At 47.5% G+C, this 18,837-nt stretch overlaps 1 protein-coding gene and 1 non-coding gene across 3 annotated transcripts; both read right to left on the bottom strand.

Annotated features, from left to right (window-relative positions):
• Positions 1–5,012: 5,012 nt before the first annotated feature.
• On the bottom strand, positions 5,013–10,045 carry LOC127317189 (uncharacterized). Its single transcript, XR_011749814.1, has 2 exons — positions 9,885–10,045; positions 5,013–9,197 (listed from the first exon to the last, which is right to left on the bottom strand). It is a non-coding gene; the product is annotated as an uncharacterized protein (transcript).
• Positions 10,046–12,438: 2,393 nt separating this feature from the next.
• On the bottom strand, positions 12,439–17,495 carry LOC127317190 (uncharacterized). 2 transcript variants are annotated; one of them, XM_051347713.2, is made up of 4 exons: positions 16,985–17,495; positions 16,676–16,845; positions 13,034–16,336; positions 12,439–12,881 (listed from the first exon to the last, which is right to left on the bottom strand). In XM_051347713.2, the coding sequence occupies exons 3-4, from the start codon at positions 16,273–16,275 to the stop codon at positions 12,716–12,718; spliced, it is 3,408 nt and encodes a 1,135-aa protein (XP_051203673.1). In that variant the 5' UTR covers positions 16,276–16,336; positions 16,676–16,845; positions 16,985–17,495; the 3' UTR covers positions 12,439–12,715. The 2 variants fall into 2 exon arrangements, with proteins under 2 accessions (XP_051203673.1, XP_051203671.1); XM_051347711.2 differs by having other exon boundaries at positions 12,439–16,336; positions 16,985–17,491.
• Between the last annotated feature and the right edge of the window lie 1,342 nt (positions 17,496–18,837).

The raw sequence follows: 18,837 nt of genomic DNA, 5'->3' as shown, positions 1-18,837 counted from the left end.
ATCTACCACCTTTGCTATTTGTACGAGCATTGATTTCTTCAATCTCAAGCTTCTTTCTTTACGACCTCCTCTTTTTCCCGGGGCTTCCTCTCGTCCCTCGACAACCAGGACGCACCCGATGCATGGCTTGACGAGCGCGGGGGATTGTACGCGGACAAGTCGTAGCTCATAGCTTGAGCGATGGCCAACACTTGGCCGCTGACCAGAAGCGCCACTTGGGCGGCCATGGACTCGATGTTAGAGCGGGCCTTAACTTTGGCAGTGTATGCCAAGGCTTCAGCCCTTTCTTGGGCATCCGCAACATCGTCAAGCTTGGTCTTCACGTTGCCTCTGTGGCCAGCTCGCTTCCTTGGCTTCCGCGCCCTCTCCTCTGGCTTGAGCTCCTTCTTCGGCTTGACCAAACCGGGTACCGTGCCCTTTTTTTGGTGACCTCGGCCACGAGCTGGGGACGGTCCGATACCGACGGGATCTATGGCCACTGCGGCGGGAGTTGTAGCCTCGGGGGACGGGAGTGGCATCTGGTATGGTTCGGAGCAAGGCAATGGGTACCGTGGTCTCCATATGTTAAACTAGGGCATGGGTGTGGGTGGAGGCTGGAAGAGAGTGAGTTGGGGGGAGTGTGTCTGACCGGAGGGCCCGGGGCGGACATATATTCGCGCGATGCCAACGCGCCAGCTATCCGCTAGACCGCAAAACCAGCCTAAAAATGGGGTGAGAATGGGCCGTGGTCCATTTGCGGTCGTTGTTGGGCCTCATATTTTGGCCCCACGGACAACAACAAAGACGATCTGTTTGCTGGTCGTCTTTGGAGAAGGCCTAAACAGGTTCCACGTCACGGTCATGGGGGGCTGTGGTGATGGCAGCCTACAACAGCTAGAGTCTTATGGTGAGCTTCACATCATTAATGGTGCCTATCACATTCTCAGCTTAACTACATCTTGGCATGGACCATCTTGAGCTCGCTTACTCCACCATCTCTCGAATAGCTAAAAAGATGCAATCAATTTAGAAGCTTTTTTCTTTTACCATGATCAATCTTGAAGCTTCGAGCGCCTGCCTATCTGAACTGATTGCAATGTGGTAAATACTCCCTCGGTTCTATATTAATTAGCGCAAACTTATTACAAAGTTGGAATTTTAGTCAAAGTTGTACTAACATGGAACAGAAGGACTAGTCATGCAGATAATGTTTTGGTGTGCATAAATTAGCACAAGATATGGCTCTGCATAAATTAGCCAAGTAGCATGTGTCTGGCGGGCTCCTTTGTCTGTAACTATATAGCCTAGTACTACAAATTATTCTGAGAAGAGTGAACCGGCCATGTGACCACATACAGTTCTTCTGTAGGAGTTCGGCCCTAACGAAGATCAGTGTGGCTATGTGGGGACCTTGGAATCCTGTAAGATCTCTAGGAGAGTGCAACGCAACAGTTGCAGAGTCGGGCATCCAATGTATCCATCCATCTTCTCATTTGCAAAAGAACACGTGATGGGTCTAACGAAGTAGCTTTATTGTATCTAATTACTTGGCGAGCATGCAAACACATAGGGCTTGTGGTGTTGCTATCGAAATCATCAACAGGGGTGGCCTTTTTTCTGCATATACAGTGAATGTAGATGCTGCTGGAGCATGCCCGTGAACCCAAAGTGAGCTAAAGTTGCTGAAGAAAATGGTATTGGATTTGGATTGCAGAAATACTGAAGAAACCAACAACCAGAGATGTACTGAAGCAAAGACATTGGGCATTAGTAATGCCTGCCTACGGCATCTCTCTGCCATCATTGATCCAATCATAATTGTCTTCTGCTCTCAAGTTGTGATGTGGGGGCACGGAAAATGCATGGTTGAACCCGGCGGCATTTGATCCGGGCAAATGGCCAGTTTCTATTGGTCCAAGCATTTAAGGTTGGGACCACAACAACAGTTCCCATTTATCAATCGATGGGAAATACGCTTAGGAATACAACCGCGTGGGGCCAGGAATTAAATCGTCTGCTACTTTCGTTCTCCACTGCTGGACGCCATTTTCTCGATCTGGGCCAGCTACACACGGCGGCGGTCTGAGCTACTGCCTAGGACAAGCGGCGGCAGATCAAGACCACCGAAGACTGTAGCGGCGGCGGGGGGACTCAGTCCACCGATGGAGAGGCTCGCTGGAATCCTACCTGCGGGGAAGCTTTGATTGGTCGACGCAGGCAGGGGAGCTGGTGCGAGCTGAGTCCCCGCCGCCTCCCAAGCTGGACGAGTAGGAGGCCGTGGTGCTCTGCCGCGGCCGCGCCGACCAGCTCGCGCACGCCGCACGCCACCACGGCGCTCCTCGTCGCCGCCGACAAGGGCGTCGACGACCCTCCATCTCCCGCCCGCCGCCTCCCGGGCCGGGACGAGCAGAGGCCATGGCGCTCTGCCGCGGCCGCCGACCTGCCCGCGCACGACGCGCGCCACCGCGACGCTCCCCGTTAACGCCGACAAGGGCGTCGACGACCCTCCGTCTTCAACGCCGCCACCTCCCGGCCGGACGAGCAGGAGGCCGTGGCCGCGCCGACCGCTCACGCACGCCACATGCCACCGCGGCGGGCGAGCTCGGCAAGGTCGGGGCAAAGCTCGGCGGGTCGGCTCGGGCGGGGAGAGTTCGGCGCGGGCGGTGGCGGCGGAGCTCGATGAGCAGCCGGCTCGCCGCCATGGCCTCCCACGTCGCCACCTCGCTCACCGGCGCCGCTCGACGAGCAGCCATCTCGGCGGACCAAGCCCCCACATCGCCGCCGCGCTCACCGTGGTGGCTACGAGCTCGACGAGCAGCCAACTCAGCCGCCATGGCCTCCACGTCGCCGCCGCTCGACGAGCAGCCATCTCGGCGGTCCAAGCCCCCACGTCACCTCCGCGCTCACCGCGGTGGCGGCGGAACTCGACGAGTGATGGTGGTGTTGCCGTGGCCGACGTGGACGATGGAGCTCGACGGGGAGGATGTCGAGGGCTCGCGTCGTCGTCGAGCTCCACGAGGGCGCGCATTGCGCGAGAGCCGAGGCGAGCGGCGACGCGGTTGAGCACGTCGAGCTTCTCGGCCGAGCGCGAGGGCGAGCAAGCGCGCGTACGGCGGCGTCGGAGCGTGGCATAGGCGCGTTGTCGTCGGGCTCCACGAGGGCGCGCACGGTGGCGTCGGGTCCGCGCTCGTGCCCCGAGATCCGAGCCGGGGTCGCGCCGTACGCTACGCCGACGGGGAGCAGGAGACGCGCCCGCGCCACCGCAGGGCGTCGTGCTGGTCCTCTGCCGCGCCACCGCCGCGAGTCGCGCTGCTCCACTCCACTACTCCTCTGCTGCTGCGCGGCCATCTGCAGCGGTCCTCCCACGCGCCGTACTATTTACTTTATTAACTGTCTTTGGCCCACATATGTATTCTGCATCAATTTGTTGCTGCTATACGTTAAAACTCACCTCCAGCAGCGGACCCGCCACAAGCTGCTGGACCAATGAAAGGCCAAGTTGCCCCAGGATCACATACCGCCGAGTTCCATTCGTCCGCTCTCGTGGGGGCACTCACAACCTATGCTAAGATGGTCCTGTTTTGTGGCCTAGAGCCATCTCTGTCTCTTTAGATCATTGACAGTTGACATCATTGATTCAAACTTCCCCAAAATTTCCAAGTTCCAACGATATGATTTATGAAACCACTGTTAATTGTTCATGTTACATATTTAAAAAAAAATCGTGTTCTGGAGCTCTCTAGCTAGGTCAATAGTTTGCCATTATAATGACTATCTTTGTGCAATAGTGTGACACCCAATACTGAAAAAAAAATATAGGTTTTGACTTTTGACGAACAACTAAAATAATCTCCTAAAAGGCACCACTACAATCAATGGTACCACGCCAGTACTACGGATTTCTAGTTGAAAAGAAATCGATCTTGGGAGCCCTACACAGGAAAAAAGCATATGGTACAGTGCAACAGCACATGTCACATGGAAGAGTCCCTTACGGCGTTCAGTTCTTGATGGCGCCATCAGAGCTCTTCGGTATCTCAGGAAATGCAGTAACACCAAGCTTCAGCATCCAATCTCAATTGCCTCTCAACATGTGCAATCCACATGGAGGTACTAGCATCCTTCAAAAAATGACTTGTCGTAGCTTTTTTAACAACGCCAAAGTTTTATGACTTTGCAATGCATTTTCCATCACATATGTATTACAAAAAGTTCGGTTTGGTCCCAGAGTCCGTGTAGTGTACATAGCTTTTCCACATGCATATATAGTATATAGAGATAAAATATGTAATTACTCATGTCAGATGCAATCAATCGTGTAAGTTAGCAAGCTTCCAGTTTTGCTCCGGTGATGGCCAAAACTGTTAATGTCACATACGTAACCATATTGGAGATGAACCCCTCTAGTCCATTCCTGTCTTACAAATGTAATGCAACTTATAAAAGCTATAATTCGAATCCAATATTGGTTGAAGAGACATTGAAGGCAGAGATTATTCAAATAAAATATAGTCATTTGCCATTTTGAAGGGGCATACCCTATTTGCTTACTAAATAACAGGGATGAATGATAACTGGAATAACAATGAATAAAGATCTTATCATAACTCACAGAACCTAGTGATGCTGTTCTTCTCAAGATACATATAGGCGACCGGTTTCCAATGTGAACCAATAAATATATCAAGAAGAATGATAGAAGTAGGTAGACATTTGCGCAAACCTGATCTTGCAGCAATATCTAGTTCATTTGCTGGGGAAAGAAATTTGTAGGCAGCCTTTCCGTTGGTTGTTTATGCAAAGCTGATTCGAACCGAGATACTCTACCACTGCGCCAAGCCCACCCTTCTTACTTGGACTTCACCGAAGCACAAGAAAGTTAGGAGTTCCAATCTTTCTTCATCAAACCAACCCGCTACAGACAAGACATGATTCTACTCGTGTCCAACCTCCACATCCACACCATACTTTCATATCATAGGAGATGCCTGAAGACTTCTCCTCTAACTAAACATTGATGCATATTAATTCAAGAACAAAGACCATAATCATTTGTCTAGCTAATAGAAGGCATAAGCCAAACATACAACTTAGACACTTACACACTCACAGTTCCCATTCCAAGTACAATAGACATTACAATGGCAAAGAAGAACGATGTTCAAACATCCCGCACAGGTGGCATTGTGTCCGTTGCAGTGTCATGGCTAGGACATCCCCAGCAAGGAAGCCACCTTCCTTTCTTTTTCTTCAGCCATTTTGCTATACCACTTGACAAAATAATAACAACCAGAAGGTACACCACCACGCAACATACTACCACCAAGACAAATATTGAAGTCCTGAACTTTCTGCAACTTCCAGCTGCATAAGCTGTCATCAGAGCCAACAGGTCTAGTATCATGATGACGTGCAGTGCTTGGAGCGGAACCTTCTTCTTTCTCACAGATTTACTCAGCAGAAGTAGGACAACGGCAATAGATGACATGAAAGAGATCGAATTGAAGACAAAGAATACCAGGTAGCGCCTGTAGTTTATGTCTTTAAGCACCGGGTTACCAGCCTTGTAACCGCTCGAGGTGTCATCTGGCCAGAAGCCACCAGGTGGGTTTAGACCAGCTTGGTACGCAATGGATGCAGCAAGAATCGCAAGCAGCATCAAGTACTTCTGTCTCTTCCTTTCCTTCTTATCGTTGATCTGGGGGCTGAACCAGGAGCATTATTCTTCTTGTTTGACTCTTCTGAACTATCCAGCGGTACACCGGAATCAGTCTTTAGATGAAAAATCTTCCGCAACCATGTCCTTAACCAGGTCAGTGGCCCTTCTAATGCACCTTGTGTTGATGAGAGCACAAGAACTTGGACTGCAAGACATATCAGAACTGCAGCAGCAATGACAATGAGATAAATTACCGACTTTACTTTCCTGCAGCTTCCTGCAGAATAAGCAACTAGGAGGCCGAGCAATCCCGCTATCAAGCACACACGTAGTGCATATGACTTGATCCCATGCTCACATGATTCTCTGTTAACAAGAAGTATGATGACAGCCACAGATGACACAAATGAGACACTGTTCGAGTAGTAGAAAACATCATACCGCCTTGGGTGGCTGTCTTGTAGAACTGGATTTCCTGGCCGGCCACCCTTACTGTGCTCATCAGGCCAAATGCCTCCTGGAGGGTTCAGGCCAGCTTGGTACGTGACAGTTGCTGCCAGAATAGCAAGAATCAAGAGCAAATTACGCCTTCGCTCCAAGTCCTTCTCCATGGCATCTCTGGACTTCTTATCTGTCTGAGGTGATTTTGGCAGTACACAGTCTTTCCATCCAGGGATTATCCTTTTGGAAACACATTCTTTCCATCCAGGGATTATATGCCTCGATACTAAAACATGGAGAGAAACATATGCAACAACAGGAAATATCACAACTGATATGTAAATAGATTTTGTTTTCTCCCTGCAGCTCCCAACAACAAAAGCCCCCATCAGCGCAAGCATGTCAGTTATCATTGCTGTCTGTACTGCGCGGCGTTTTATAACCCTGTTGCTCATCTTTCTACTCAGGAGCATAAGGATAATGACAAGGGAGGCTGCAAATGCAGTGGCATTGAAATAAAAGAAAGCAAGGTATCTCTTATGGTAATTATCCTCAAGAATGGGGTCACCAGCCGAGTGATCACTCACATTTGATGTCCAGAAACCACCTGGTGGATTTAGACCAGCTTGATATGTCAAAGACACTGCAAGAATTGCAAGGAGCAATAGATAAGTCCGTGACTTCTTCAGAAGAACATCCTCTGGATTTCTATAGCTACAATCACTACTTTTCTCTTCATGTTGTGCAGCTTGACCATTCTCAGTGCCGCCAATCTCTAGTTTAATTTCACCACCATTCTCTACACCAATATGGTGACTGGACATTGGCTGAGCATGATTTTCTGCAGCATCCCCATGGCTTCTGGGTAATATAAGTTGCTCCTCAGAGGATTTCTCCATCCTGAGGTCACCAGATGCTGCATTCTGGTCCACCGAGCCCTGCAATGGCAGAATACCATGGATGGGCTTTCCACTATCACTTGGTGAAGATGGTCCCATGGGTATTGCAATCTGTTGACTGCCAGCAAATTGTACTTCGATGTTGTGTGTGTGAATTTCCTCGGTAGTTAGGGCATCTGTCGATGATGAGCATACAGTTTCAACAGCTTGCTCACTCCAATCATGAGACTGGTTTAGCACACTGGGGTTATTTTCCTCCATGCTATTCAAATCACTGGCTGATGCAGATCTCACATCTCCAGTTGATACAAGATTACTGTCAGCAGAGCAGGACTGCAAATTGGACACGCCACCATTTACTTCTGTATCTCGACTTGAATGCTCTGTATATTGCTGCTGACTTCTCTTTGAACCAAGTTCTCTATCTTGCTGGGTTCGCTGAGAATCAAGCTCTGTGTCTTGCTGGTGAGTTCGCTGAGAATCAAGCTCTGTCTCTTGCTGGGTAGTATGCTGACAATCAAGCTCCGTGTCTTGATGCTGAGTTCGCGGAGAATCTAGCTCAGTGTCCTCTGGTTGAGTTCGTTGAGAATCGAGCTCTGTACCTTGCTGGTGAGTTTTCTGAGAATCATTTTGCTTCAAATTAGATAGGTGACTGTCCCGTCCCCATGACAGCATACTCAGAAACTTATTAACTGCTGGCTTCAGCTCCTTATCTATCCAAAATGTTGCAGTTTCGGATTGAAGAAACATAACAAGGACCAGAACACAGATTAGAACCACAATAACAATGAGTACCACCGACAATGATGTTGCAACATTCCTGCTGCTCCCTGAAGCATAAGCGCCAATGAGACCAAACAGATCAGCTATCACGCACACAAATAGCGCTTTGGTCCTTATCCCATGCATGCTTAACTCCGTGCTCAGAAGCAGTATGACAGTGACCAAAGATGCCACAAAAGAAGTGGCATTGCAACACGTAAATATATTAAAGCGGAGGAGGTTGTGTCTGCGGAGAACAAAAGTACCTGGGCGGTAGCCATGAACATTTACACCCCAAAAGCCACCAGGTGGATTCATCCCAGCTTGATATGTGATAGTGGCAGCAAAAGTCGCAAGCATCAGTATGAACTTGCGAGCCTCTTCGATTTCTTCTTCCTCATCTCCGCTGTTCCTTTGCTCGCCAACGCCAGAGACAGGGCAAATTGATAGCATCTGCTTTATATGATTTAGCATGCCATGCAGCTTCTCTAGAATGAGATGTAGGATTTTCTGTACCTTTTCTTTAATCCACATTGGAACTACCCTTATGAATACTAGAATATGAATCCCGATATAGACAAACACGGCACAAACTAGCACCAGTATGTAAACAGAGGACCGTAGTGCTCTGCAGCTCCCTGCAGCATATGCCCCCATAAGACTGAAAAGGTCCAGTATCATGGTTACCTGCATGGAGCGAAGCCACAAACGCTTACTTGCCACTCCCCTACTCAGAAGCAAGATGATCAATACCAGAGAAGTAGCAAAGGCTGTGGCATTGCAGTAGAAGAAAGCTTCATATCGCCGGAAGAATTTAACAGGAAGGAGGGGATCACCGGGGATGGCGCTGTGGTGAAGAGTGCTGTCCATCTGAAACCCTCCTGGCGGGTTCAGTCCAGCATTGTAAGTGACACTGACAGCTAAGACAGCCAGAAGCAGCAAATACTTGCGCAACCTCCACAAGAACTCGAAATCAGCCTCAGTTCTGGATTCAGGGCTACCGGCGGCTGCTGACCTGCTGGGCGTGCCACTCCGAGAACCTTCCCCGCCAATGTCAATGGCTGCCTCAACATCTTGCATGTTTCCTTCGTCGGCTGCTTTATCTGCCATCTGACCATTGCCTGGTTCAGATGTAGCCATGCCGTTCAGCATCGGTTCGGTGGCTGGCTCGGGCTGCTCTCTGCCGGCCGCCGTACCAAGCTGTGGCTGAATGCTTGCACCGTGCTCAGTCATAGTATCAGGACTGATTGACGTGCACAAGCTCAGACAACTGGACAGCCTGCTTCGAGGTTGGTGTAATGTCACTAATGTGAGAATGGTACACGCAGGAGAAGACTGGTGAAGTCAATGCCCAAACAAGAAGCACATAAAACATCAAAAGGAAACAGGGGAAAATACAGAGAGATGCGTGGGGGCCCGCAGAGTGGTCAGCTCTGAGTTGCACTCTATGCTTCCATCTGCAGAAACAGGTAAGAATTTCTTGGATGAGATCATATATCTGAAGGATTAAAGATAATTCAAGGATGGTTTTGAACAAGAAAAAGGCAAAGAAGGCTGCTAGGAAGTCCATTAACCAAAGGAAAACAACATAAAGTGAGCACGTTTAAAAGGCTACCCTGCCTGCTTGGTCCCCACAATGATAACCTCAATATCATTTATTTATTTTAAAAACACCATATGATTTATTAGATGTGTATGCATGCTTCTTAATAAAGAAAGTGTGAGCTAGTGTTGTACTTAGTCTGCCACAGTCAACTATGGGAGTTCACACTGGGTTGGTGTAAAGAGGTTTTTTCAAAAATCAGATCCGTAAGCCCAATTGTTATATCGTAACTGGACAAATTTCTTGTGCAGTTTCTCATGTTGGAAATAATGCATGTACAACAATACCAGCCATATACCCCTCGCAAAAAAAAAACCCAGCTATATACATGATTGAACTTTATCATTATTCCACCATAATTCAAAATATACTCTATCTTCTCTGGATACCTAGTTCCAACAGCTATGCTCACATATGTAAAGTAACTAACTAGTAAAATTAACTGCTAGTGGATAAGTGGCTGACTATTTGCAATGCTAAGTAAGTTACACGCATCCAGCCTCAACAACCAAAGACAGGAAAAGATTATAAAAGATCATACCTGGCAAGGGAGGAAGCCGTTGCAATGCTCACATATAGCCCTATAGACGAGGTTGCAACTTTGAGCTCGCATCCAGAGCCATAATCAAAATGAAAGATATTTCCCTCTCATTTCTCTGGATACCTAGATCCGATTGCTGTCACCAAAAAACACGCACATTGATAAGTAAGTTGTGGGTCGAGACTCTTAACAGATTCTGATTCTGAAGTGGATGGGGAAGTGGTAGACCATTGGTAACGGTAAGCTACACACATCCAGGCACAACAAGTGACACCCAGGGCGATGGATAAATGAGCTTGTATCCAGATGCCCACACGGGGGAAGCACACTCGTAAGCTTTCTTCTGGAGTCAACAATGGTGTGAAACGAGTATGAACGCTGAACAAAAGGGGAGACACGACCGGTGAAGTCAACAAAACAATTGGCGGGAACAGAGCAAGACCCCACAGCAGTAACACCCCAACGTAGTACTAGTACTATCAGGCTATCATCTAGTGGTAGCTACCTTATCAAGTTGGTTGTTGGACCCTGATAAATGTGCAAGCAATCGCAATCCAGATTATTGAAATGGTGTCAAACGAGGTACAACAGCATAAGCAAGTTAGGTACTAGCAGTACCATGGGTTGGAATACCTGGCTGCAGGCACTGTGAGGCAGTGAAACGGAATCTGTAGAGTGCGACGGTTGAGACTGGAGACTGGTAGGTAGACCACGCCGGCGGCCGTCAATCATCGCAAGAAAGGCGAAACGCATCACCGCCACTGGGTCCCGACGTCAAGTCACCCCCGCCTCCCACGTCTGTCGTCTCGACAACACTGCGCCGCCGTGAAGCGCCGGTGCCCCGCAGTTGCGCGCACCGTGGACACTGCCAAGGGGTTCAGCAGGAACCCTGGGAGGCACTGGCCTCGCTCGGTAGCACGGCCACCGCCGTGCCCGTGGAGGCATTGGTCCGAACACCTGACGGGCACGGCTGCGCTGGGAGGGGAGCAGAGCCCGGCAGGCCGCAGGCACGGTGGGCAGTTCGCCCGTTCCGCCCCACCATCATCATTCGTCGCGACAACGGCCAGAACAGCGTGCACGGCGACGGCGGAGCGCCGTCGGCCGTGGATACGGCCGCTCCATCGACGTCTTTCTATCACGCTTTTCCGGACAGCGCGGCCAGTGTGCAGTGTGCAGTGTGCAGTTGTACTGGTGGAAGGAAACCTCGGACGTCAATTAATGGCCACACGTTCGTACTGTAGCTCCGCTCGATTTAAACGGATATGATAGACGGAACTCTAATTCGGCTCACCGTGTGCATATTATCTCATTGTGTGAAATCGCATTATAGAATGTCAAAAAACACTGAAATAAAATTTTACCTCACCGTGTGCATATTTTTTTTATATAAAAGTCGTCGAAATCAACTTTGTTTATACGATGCACTGTTTCGGCTAGGTGCCTAGCCCGCCGTGGCCTGGTTTAGCGGTGATGAATTAGCTAAGTTAGTATTTTATATTTTTTTGTTAGCCTAGATTCGCTTTTAAGCAGTAATATAGGTTTCTGATATCATCTTTAGTGGTTGTTTGGATAGATGGAATTAGCGATGAGTTTTACCAAACTAATACATGGTACCGGTCCAATTTATAGACTCTAGCAAACCGACACAAAGTCATTATCAACTCAAGTAACAACTATTTCTATTTCGTTCACAGCTCATTCAAAGCTAAGACATGCAGATCTTCATGCAAAATTTGACAGTCTTCTCGAGCCCCACGTGGCGCCGCTAGCCCAAGCCGTGGGCTCCATGACCTCAGGTCGGAAAACTTCCTCGCCGGCGGCCACGGTGGCATCCAGATCGGCGACTTCAGTGGGTCTCCTGGGCCCACAAGTGAATTTCCAAAGAGAGTTCGTCGTTATCGTAAAGTTCAACTGGAAATTCAATTCGCCTCATAGGTGCATATGAACCCATTGTTTGAAGAGGAAAATATATTTTAAAATATCAAAAAGTTTAGAAAAAAATTCCATCTATGTTCGCACACAAGTTTTTGGCAAAAAATAACCCTTTTTGCGTCCTATGTAACATGCCACGTAAAATGTTCTTTTTCACTAAAATCCTGTGGACTAACACAGAATGTCCGATGCAGACGCGGATTTTTCTTTCTGTTTTTTTTACATTTTAAAATTTTCTTTTTTACATTTATATATAATAGGTTCATATGCACCTATGAGTCAAAACACCACCTTCAATTTCGACGCAACCTAAATAAATAGACAAGGACAGTATTCACAATGTTAGTGTATTGCAAAGCCTGATCGTGCCAGCATCTACTCTAGCTTACACAGAAATAAAGACAAACTTTTCTTAGATGAGATCATCTCAGAAATGACCCTGCAGTTCATACCTGAAGTTAAAGGAATAAAAACGCAACAGCATTGAACAAGACAGAAAGATGGATGGAGGAACACGGACTTTTGTTTCAGGATAAAGCTCAAAATTGTCAGGACAGTTTCTCGGCATACACCGGTTTTACAAAAAACAAAAAAAGAGTGACAGTGGTATGCACCAAACCAATGATGAAGAAAAACCTGATTCCCAGCTTGTTACTCTATTAACATGACAAGTACATTAACACTGAAATGATTTCCAAGAGCATACAACAGGCAGGATCACCAGTACTCCAGTAGCGTTCAACACAGTCTGGAAGTGCAGATAATGCTGACGCCAAATGGCTGCAGACAATACAGAAAAACAGATGTCTAATTAACTAAATAGAGTTCTTCTAAAAGGGGAGCTTCAAACTTGTAGTCCAGGTTCGGGTACCGCAGTCGTGTTTGTTCTTGAAGCATGATCAAGATGTCCCCAGGAGCAAAGCCCAATCCGCTGTCGCTGCTTCAGATATTTTGCGATTCCCCTTAACAAAACAACCAGAAGCACAAGGTATACCAGAGCACCCACGACCAGCCCATAGACATACACTGAAGTCGTCAAATGGCGGCAGCTTCCCGCAGCAAAAGCTGTCATAAGAGCCAGCAGGTTCAGTATCGTGATCAAGTGGAGCACCTCAAGTGGCACGTCATTCTTCCTGACAGATTTACTCAGCAGAAGCATGATGACGACGATGGATGCCATGAACGCGAAAGAATTGAAGCAGAAGAATATCTTGTACCGTTGGTGGTTAATGTCATGAAGGATGGGATTGCCTGCCATATGGCGTTCATCGTCAGACCACAATCCACCAGGTGGGTTCATACCAGCCTGGTATGCGATCGATGCTGCTAAGATGGCAAGAAGCATCAGGTACTTGTGTCTCTTTCTCACTATTTTCTCGGAGTCTGAAGCTTCTGGACTCCCGGAAGAAGTCATATTTTGTTCAACATCTCTTCGAGATAGAAAGCTTTGCAGAAATGATATAAACTGGGCCAGTGGTTCTCCTAGTGTCGAAGAGAGTAGGACCTGAATAAAAAGGGAGACCAGAACCGCTATAGCAATGACGAACAGATAAATGGCCTGTTTAATATTTCTGCAACTTCCTGCAACATAGGCAATGAGGAGGCCAAGCAAGCCCACCACCAAACAAACACGCAGCGCATACGACTTGATTCCATGCTCACAGGATTCCTTATTAACAAGTAATATTGTGACAACCACTGACGAGACGAATGAAACTGAATTTGAGTAGTAGAACACATCATAGTGTTTCCGATGGGTATCCTGAAGGATCGGGTTGCCTGGTCTGCCAGTAACATCCTTGTCATCAGACCATACACCTCCTGGAGGGTTCATGCCAGCTTGGTATGTGACAGTCACAGCTAAAATAGCAAGGGTCAATAGCAGACTGCGCCTTCGATCCAACTCCTTCTCCCTGGTATCATCCCCTGTGTTATCGTGACCTGGTTGACTCGGCACTGGCCACAAATGGCTTCTCCAGTCTCTAGGTATTACGCGTATTGCTATTAGGACATGAAGAATAACATAAGCAAGGACAATGCATACGGACACTAATATGAAATATTGCTTTTTTGCCTCCCTGCAGCTCCCCGTAGCAAAAGCTCCAGTCAGGGAAAGTAGGACCACTATCATCATCCCTGGCAACACACGCCGTTTCATTACCATCTTGCTCATCATCTTGTTCAGCAGCATCATGATTATGATAATCGATACCATAAAGGCGCCGGCATTGAGATAGAAGAATGTGATAAAGCGGCGATGGTAATTGTCCTCGAGTATGCGATCGGCAGCTGAATGGTGATCTTCACTTCTTGACCAGAAACCGCCTGGTGGATTCAGACCTGACTGGTACGCTAGAGATACTGCAAGAATGGCCAGAAGCAATAGAGATGTGCGGGTCTTCTTCAGATGCTTCTCAGTTTGGTCATCAGCATTTTGAGTGGGTTCTTCTTGAATGCTGTTAGTATGGCCATTCTCAAAATGTGCAAGATGGGGATTACTATCACCCATCTCAGTCTGATGGTTATTGTTTTCAACTGGAATGCCTAGTTCAGCAGAGCCCACATTACCACTGTCTTCCATAGGAGCAGAAAGCCCTTCCTCCACTTTGTCATGGTGACTAGTCTCTCCATTACTACTGTGACTGAGAGACATAGTTTGTTCAACTGAAAGAACAGACATATTGTGATCATCAGTTGAAGATTGCTGCCTCATATTTGCAACATGCTGGTTGTCCACTGGCTGGTCTTGTGGTTCAGGTGATGGATACTCTTGCTCTCTGCTAGATCTAGTCACCTCCACATTTGCAACTTGCTGGCAGTTTGTAGACCCATACTCCAGGTTAGGCAGAACATCCTCGGTATTCTCTGAATGTTGACAGTTCCCTGATGGATGTTGTGAGCTGGACACATCCTCCTCCTTCATATTTGCACAAAGTGGGTCATCTCCAGACTGACACTCCAGGTTGAACACAACATCCTCGACACTTGCTGATTGCTGGGTGTTCCTTGATGAGTGCTGGGAGTTGGACTTAGCCTCCTCAATATCAGAAATTTGTTGATTGTCTGCAGGTGCATGCTCCTCACTATTCTCGCCCTCTGTGATATCTGGGACTTGCTGATTGTCTGCAGGATGGTCTTGTGATTCAGGGGTATTAGCTTCTGTTGCTGCATCTTCTCTGCTAGCAAGAGGACCCCCCTGCTCTGCATTGCTCCATCTGTTGTTCAACGAGAGTTCCCTGCCCAGTACATCCATGCACCAGAGGCAGTTTGATTTGACCTTTTTTAGCAAATTTGCTACAGGTCCGTACACAAAGGTTGCAGCTAAAATTGTAAAGGATGCCAAAACTATGACGATAATAAACACCACATAGAATGATGTAGCTACATCTCTGCAGCATCCGGCAGCATACGCAACGATCAGGCACACTAGGTCAGCTACCACACACACAATCACTGCCTTGGTCCTTATTCCATGTCCACTCAATTCCGGGCTCAGAAGCAATATGACTATGACCAAAGATGCCACGAAGGAGGTCGAATTGAAACTGATAAATATATTGTAACGACGAAGATAGTTACTTCGGAGAACAGAAGTAGCTGGGTGATGCTTGTAAGAAGGAACTGCCAAATGTATGCTAGAACCATGCTCATTTTCAGCCCAAACGCCACCCGGTGGATTCAATCCTGCTTGGTATGTGATAGTAGCAGCAAAAGTCACAAGCATCAAAATGAACTTGCGAGCCTCCTCGACGTCTCTCTGGCTGATCACTTGCCTGTCAGGGACACCCAATTTGGTTAGAATTCTATCTAGGGCTGTCAGCAGCTTCACTGTCAATGCTTCTGGAATAACTTTTGTGGGCACAAGGATATGAATCCCAATATATAAGAAAACTGCAAAGACTAGAATCCAGATGTAAATGGATGACTTGACTGCCCTGCAGCTTCCAGCAGCATAGGCCCCCAGCAGGCTGAATAGATCAATTATCATGGTCAATTGCATTGAGCGGAGCCATATCACCTTCTTTGTCACACTCTTACTGAGAAGCAAGATGATCAAGACAAGAGATGCAGCGAAAGCTGTTGCATTGCAGTAAAAGAATGCATTGTATCGTTTAGAGTAGCCGTCGCGCAGGATAGGGTCACCAGCATGATGGCCGTCCTTGTTTAGTGTCCAGAAACCCCCTGGTGGTGTTAATCCAGCATTGTATGTCACGCCAACAGCTAGGACTCCAAGCAGTACCAGATATTTACGCAGTCTCCACAAGAGCAAAAAATCGTCTTTGGTGCCGGATCCATGGCTACTCGGTCTAGACGATCCATTGATGGAAACTTGCCTGGTGCTGCCATTACCCATGCCAAACTCATCATTTCTGCCTTCACCTAAATTATTCCCTGGTCCCTGGCTATCTGCGGTGCTGCCCACATCAATGCTGACCTCGGACTGCCTGTCGTCTGCCATATGTTTGCTCCCTGACTGAAATTGCAAGTGTCAGGCCCTGAGTTGCTCTCTATGCTTCCCTCTGCAGCAACGGGTAAGAGTTTTCTTCGGTGAGAAAATATATCCAAAGGATTCAAAGATAATTCAAGGATGGTTCTGGACAAGAAAGAACACCTAACGCAGATACCTAGTTCTAACTGCAATTACCACAAACGGCAGATACATGAAAAAGAACCTAAGCTTTCCCCTCAGAAAAAAGGTACTTTTTGATCGAGGATAACAGATTCTGCAGGGTAACTATCTAGTAAACTACTAAAATTAACTGCAGGTGGATAAGTGGTAGACTGTTTGCAAGTGTAAGTTACACGCATTCAGGCCTAACAATCGGAGACGGGAAGAGGTAATGAGAGATCGATAATACCTGGCATTGGAAATTGGAAAGCAGTGCAATGCTCACAAAAATGCTGCCCACATTAGCCGCCATACACCAGCCAGTTCCCTGACGGAGAGGTTGCAACTCTGAGCTTGTATCCAGGGGGTAATAAGAATCAAAGATACTCCCCTCTCATTCCCTGGAATACCTAGGCTTGTCTGCCATCACCAAAACGGAAACATACATTACAAAATCCGCATTTGCTAGCCAGACAGAAACAGATTTTGCAGGGCAACTAGTAGTAAAATGTAGGTCGAAGAAACAAACTAAGAGCGGAGCAGCAAGCAAGAACCATACCTGTCGTGGGAAAGAAACGCAGTCCTCACAGAGTCACGCCCGGAATGGCCGCTCCCATTAGCCGCCCTACACCGGTCCCCGGCCAGCACAGCTCAGACAAACGTGCTGTGTTGAGCTGAGGGTTGGGAGTTTGAGCCTGCGGCGAGAACGACGGACAAATGTGCTGCTCAGCTCGGACCAGCTCGGACTGAGGACTAGCACACCTGTACGCTCCTCCAAAGAGAGTGGTGGCTGAGCTGAATTTTCTTTCGGGGGTCAACAATGGTGTGAACGAGCAGTGTGAACGGGGCGCTGGCCGGAAGCGGGGAGACGACCGGCGGAGTCAATCAAACAAATGGCGGAAACAGAGCGAAGACCCCACGGCGATGTACTACCACTGATTACTGGTAGCTCGCCGAGTTGCTGTGTGGACTCGGTCAACAGTCATATTATGCGCGCGCGCGCGCACACACACACAGTCGCACTCCAGATTTTGTCCAGCGGATATACTCGATGTGGAACATTTGGGATCGGGTGACAAAAAAAAAACAACGGAATCTAAAGCTGGAAAGGCGAAAAGTGTATTTGGCACACCAATACTCCTGATTTTAAAAAATCATATTTTTTGGATTTAAAAAAAATATGAAATTAAATACCCACATACATATAAATATTCTGAAGGTACGGTAGAAATTTTGGAGAAAAATATGTTATATTTTAAGCTATACAAAAAAGACAAATTTCTGACAAATATATACCTCTATACGTAGCCACAAATTTGTTTTTTTCCTGTAGCTCAAAATACAATGCAATTTCTAGCGAAAATTTGCAAGAATATTCAAAACATGTGTATGCATTCATGGAATAAATGTGATAATTTTTTGAAACGCAGAAATACAGTTTTTTAATATTTTGAAAACTAAGAGCACTGGAGCTCATGTGCACCAAATTTGCTTCCCTGGAAAGGGCACTATCATCGCACGAGGCGGTACGAGTCGAGCAGAGACGGGCCCGGTTGGTAGATAGAGCCGGAGCTGGGTGCTCGGCACGGGCAGCGAGCGGCGCTCTCCCAGGCAGGCATTGGCGCGAACACCTGACGGGCACGGCCGTGCTGGTGGGAACAGGAGGGAACCGGCCCGGCGTTTCGTCGAGCGGCAAGCGGGCAGGCATGGCTGTGCGCCGGGCAGCCAGCCTCGGTCGCCGCGCCTTCGTCCGGCAACGCTGCAGCCAGACCCCGGCCGGAGCAGCGTGCTGCAATGGCGGAGTCCGACCGGGGGCCGTCCGCGTGGGCAGGGTCGTTCCCTTCCGACGTCATTCAGTCTACGTCAGCTGCAGTGGAGTGGACTAGTCACATCTCGGTGCGCCGCCCGGTAGCATATAAAAACAACATTCCGACAAAGACGCTGCTCTTTGGATTTCTTTTCTGATTCTGAATTTACTGAACGCTCTGGACTCCACAGTACCAAGAGGATGTGTTTTCGGCTAAAGAATACTAATTTGTAAGGATTGTAAATTTAATCAAAAGTCAAATCACATAAAGTTTGATCAAACTATGAGAAAGAAAAAGAACATCTAAAACATGAATCAAGTATATTTACAGTGAATCTACTAATACTGATTTGATAACATAGATGTTAGTATTTTTGTTTATAACATCGGTCATTGACTTTCAAATAAATTTATAGGTCTTATTTATTGGAAGGGGAATAGTTGTCTTTTGAGCAAAGAATAACTATCATTTTTTTTTTGATAAAGCGAGCATAACTCTAAGGATGAAGAGACTCCATATAACTAAAAGTTAAATCAAGAATATCCAAATCATCTTCTCTAACCACATTTTATTTTGATAATTTTATTCCTCTTCATTCATTTAT

The sequence above is a fragment of the Lolium perenne genome, chromosome 7, assembly GCF_019359855.2.
Source record: "Lolium perenne isolate Kyuss_39 chromosome 7, Kyuss_2.0, whole genome shotgun sequence".
Lineage (NCBI taxonomy): Eukaryota > Viridiplantae > Streptophyta > Magnoliopsida > Poales > Poaceae > Lolium > Lolium perenne.
The sequence above is the reverse complement of the archived record's forward strand: the minus strand, read 5'-3'. Positions and strand labels throughout refer to the sequence as shown.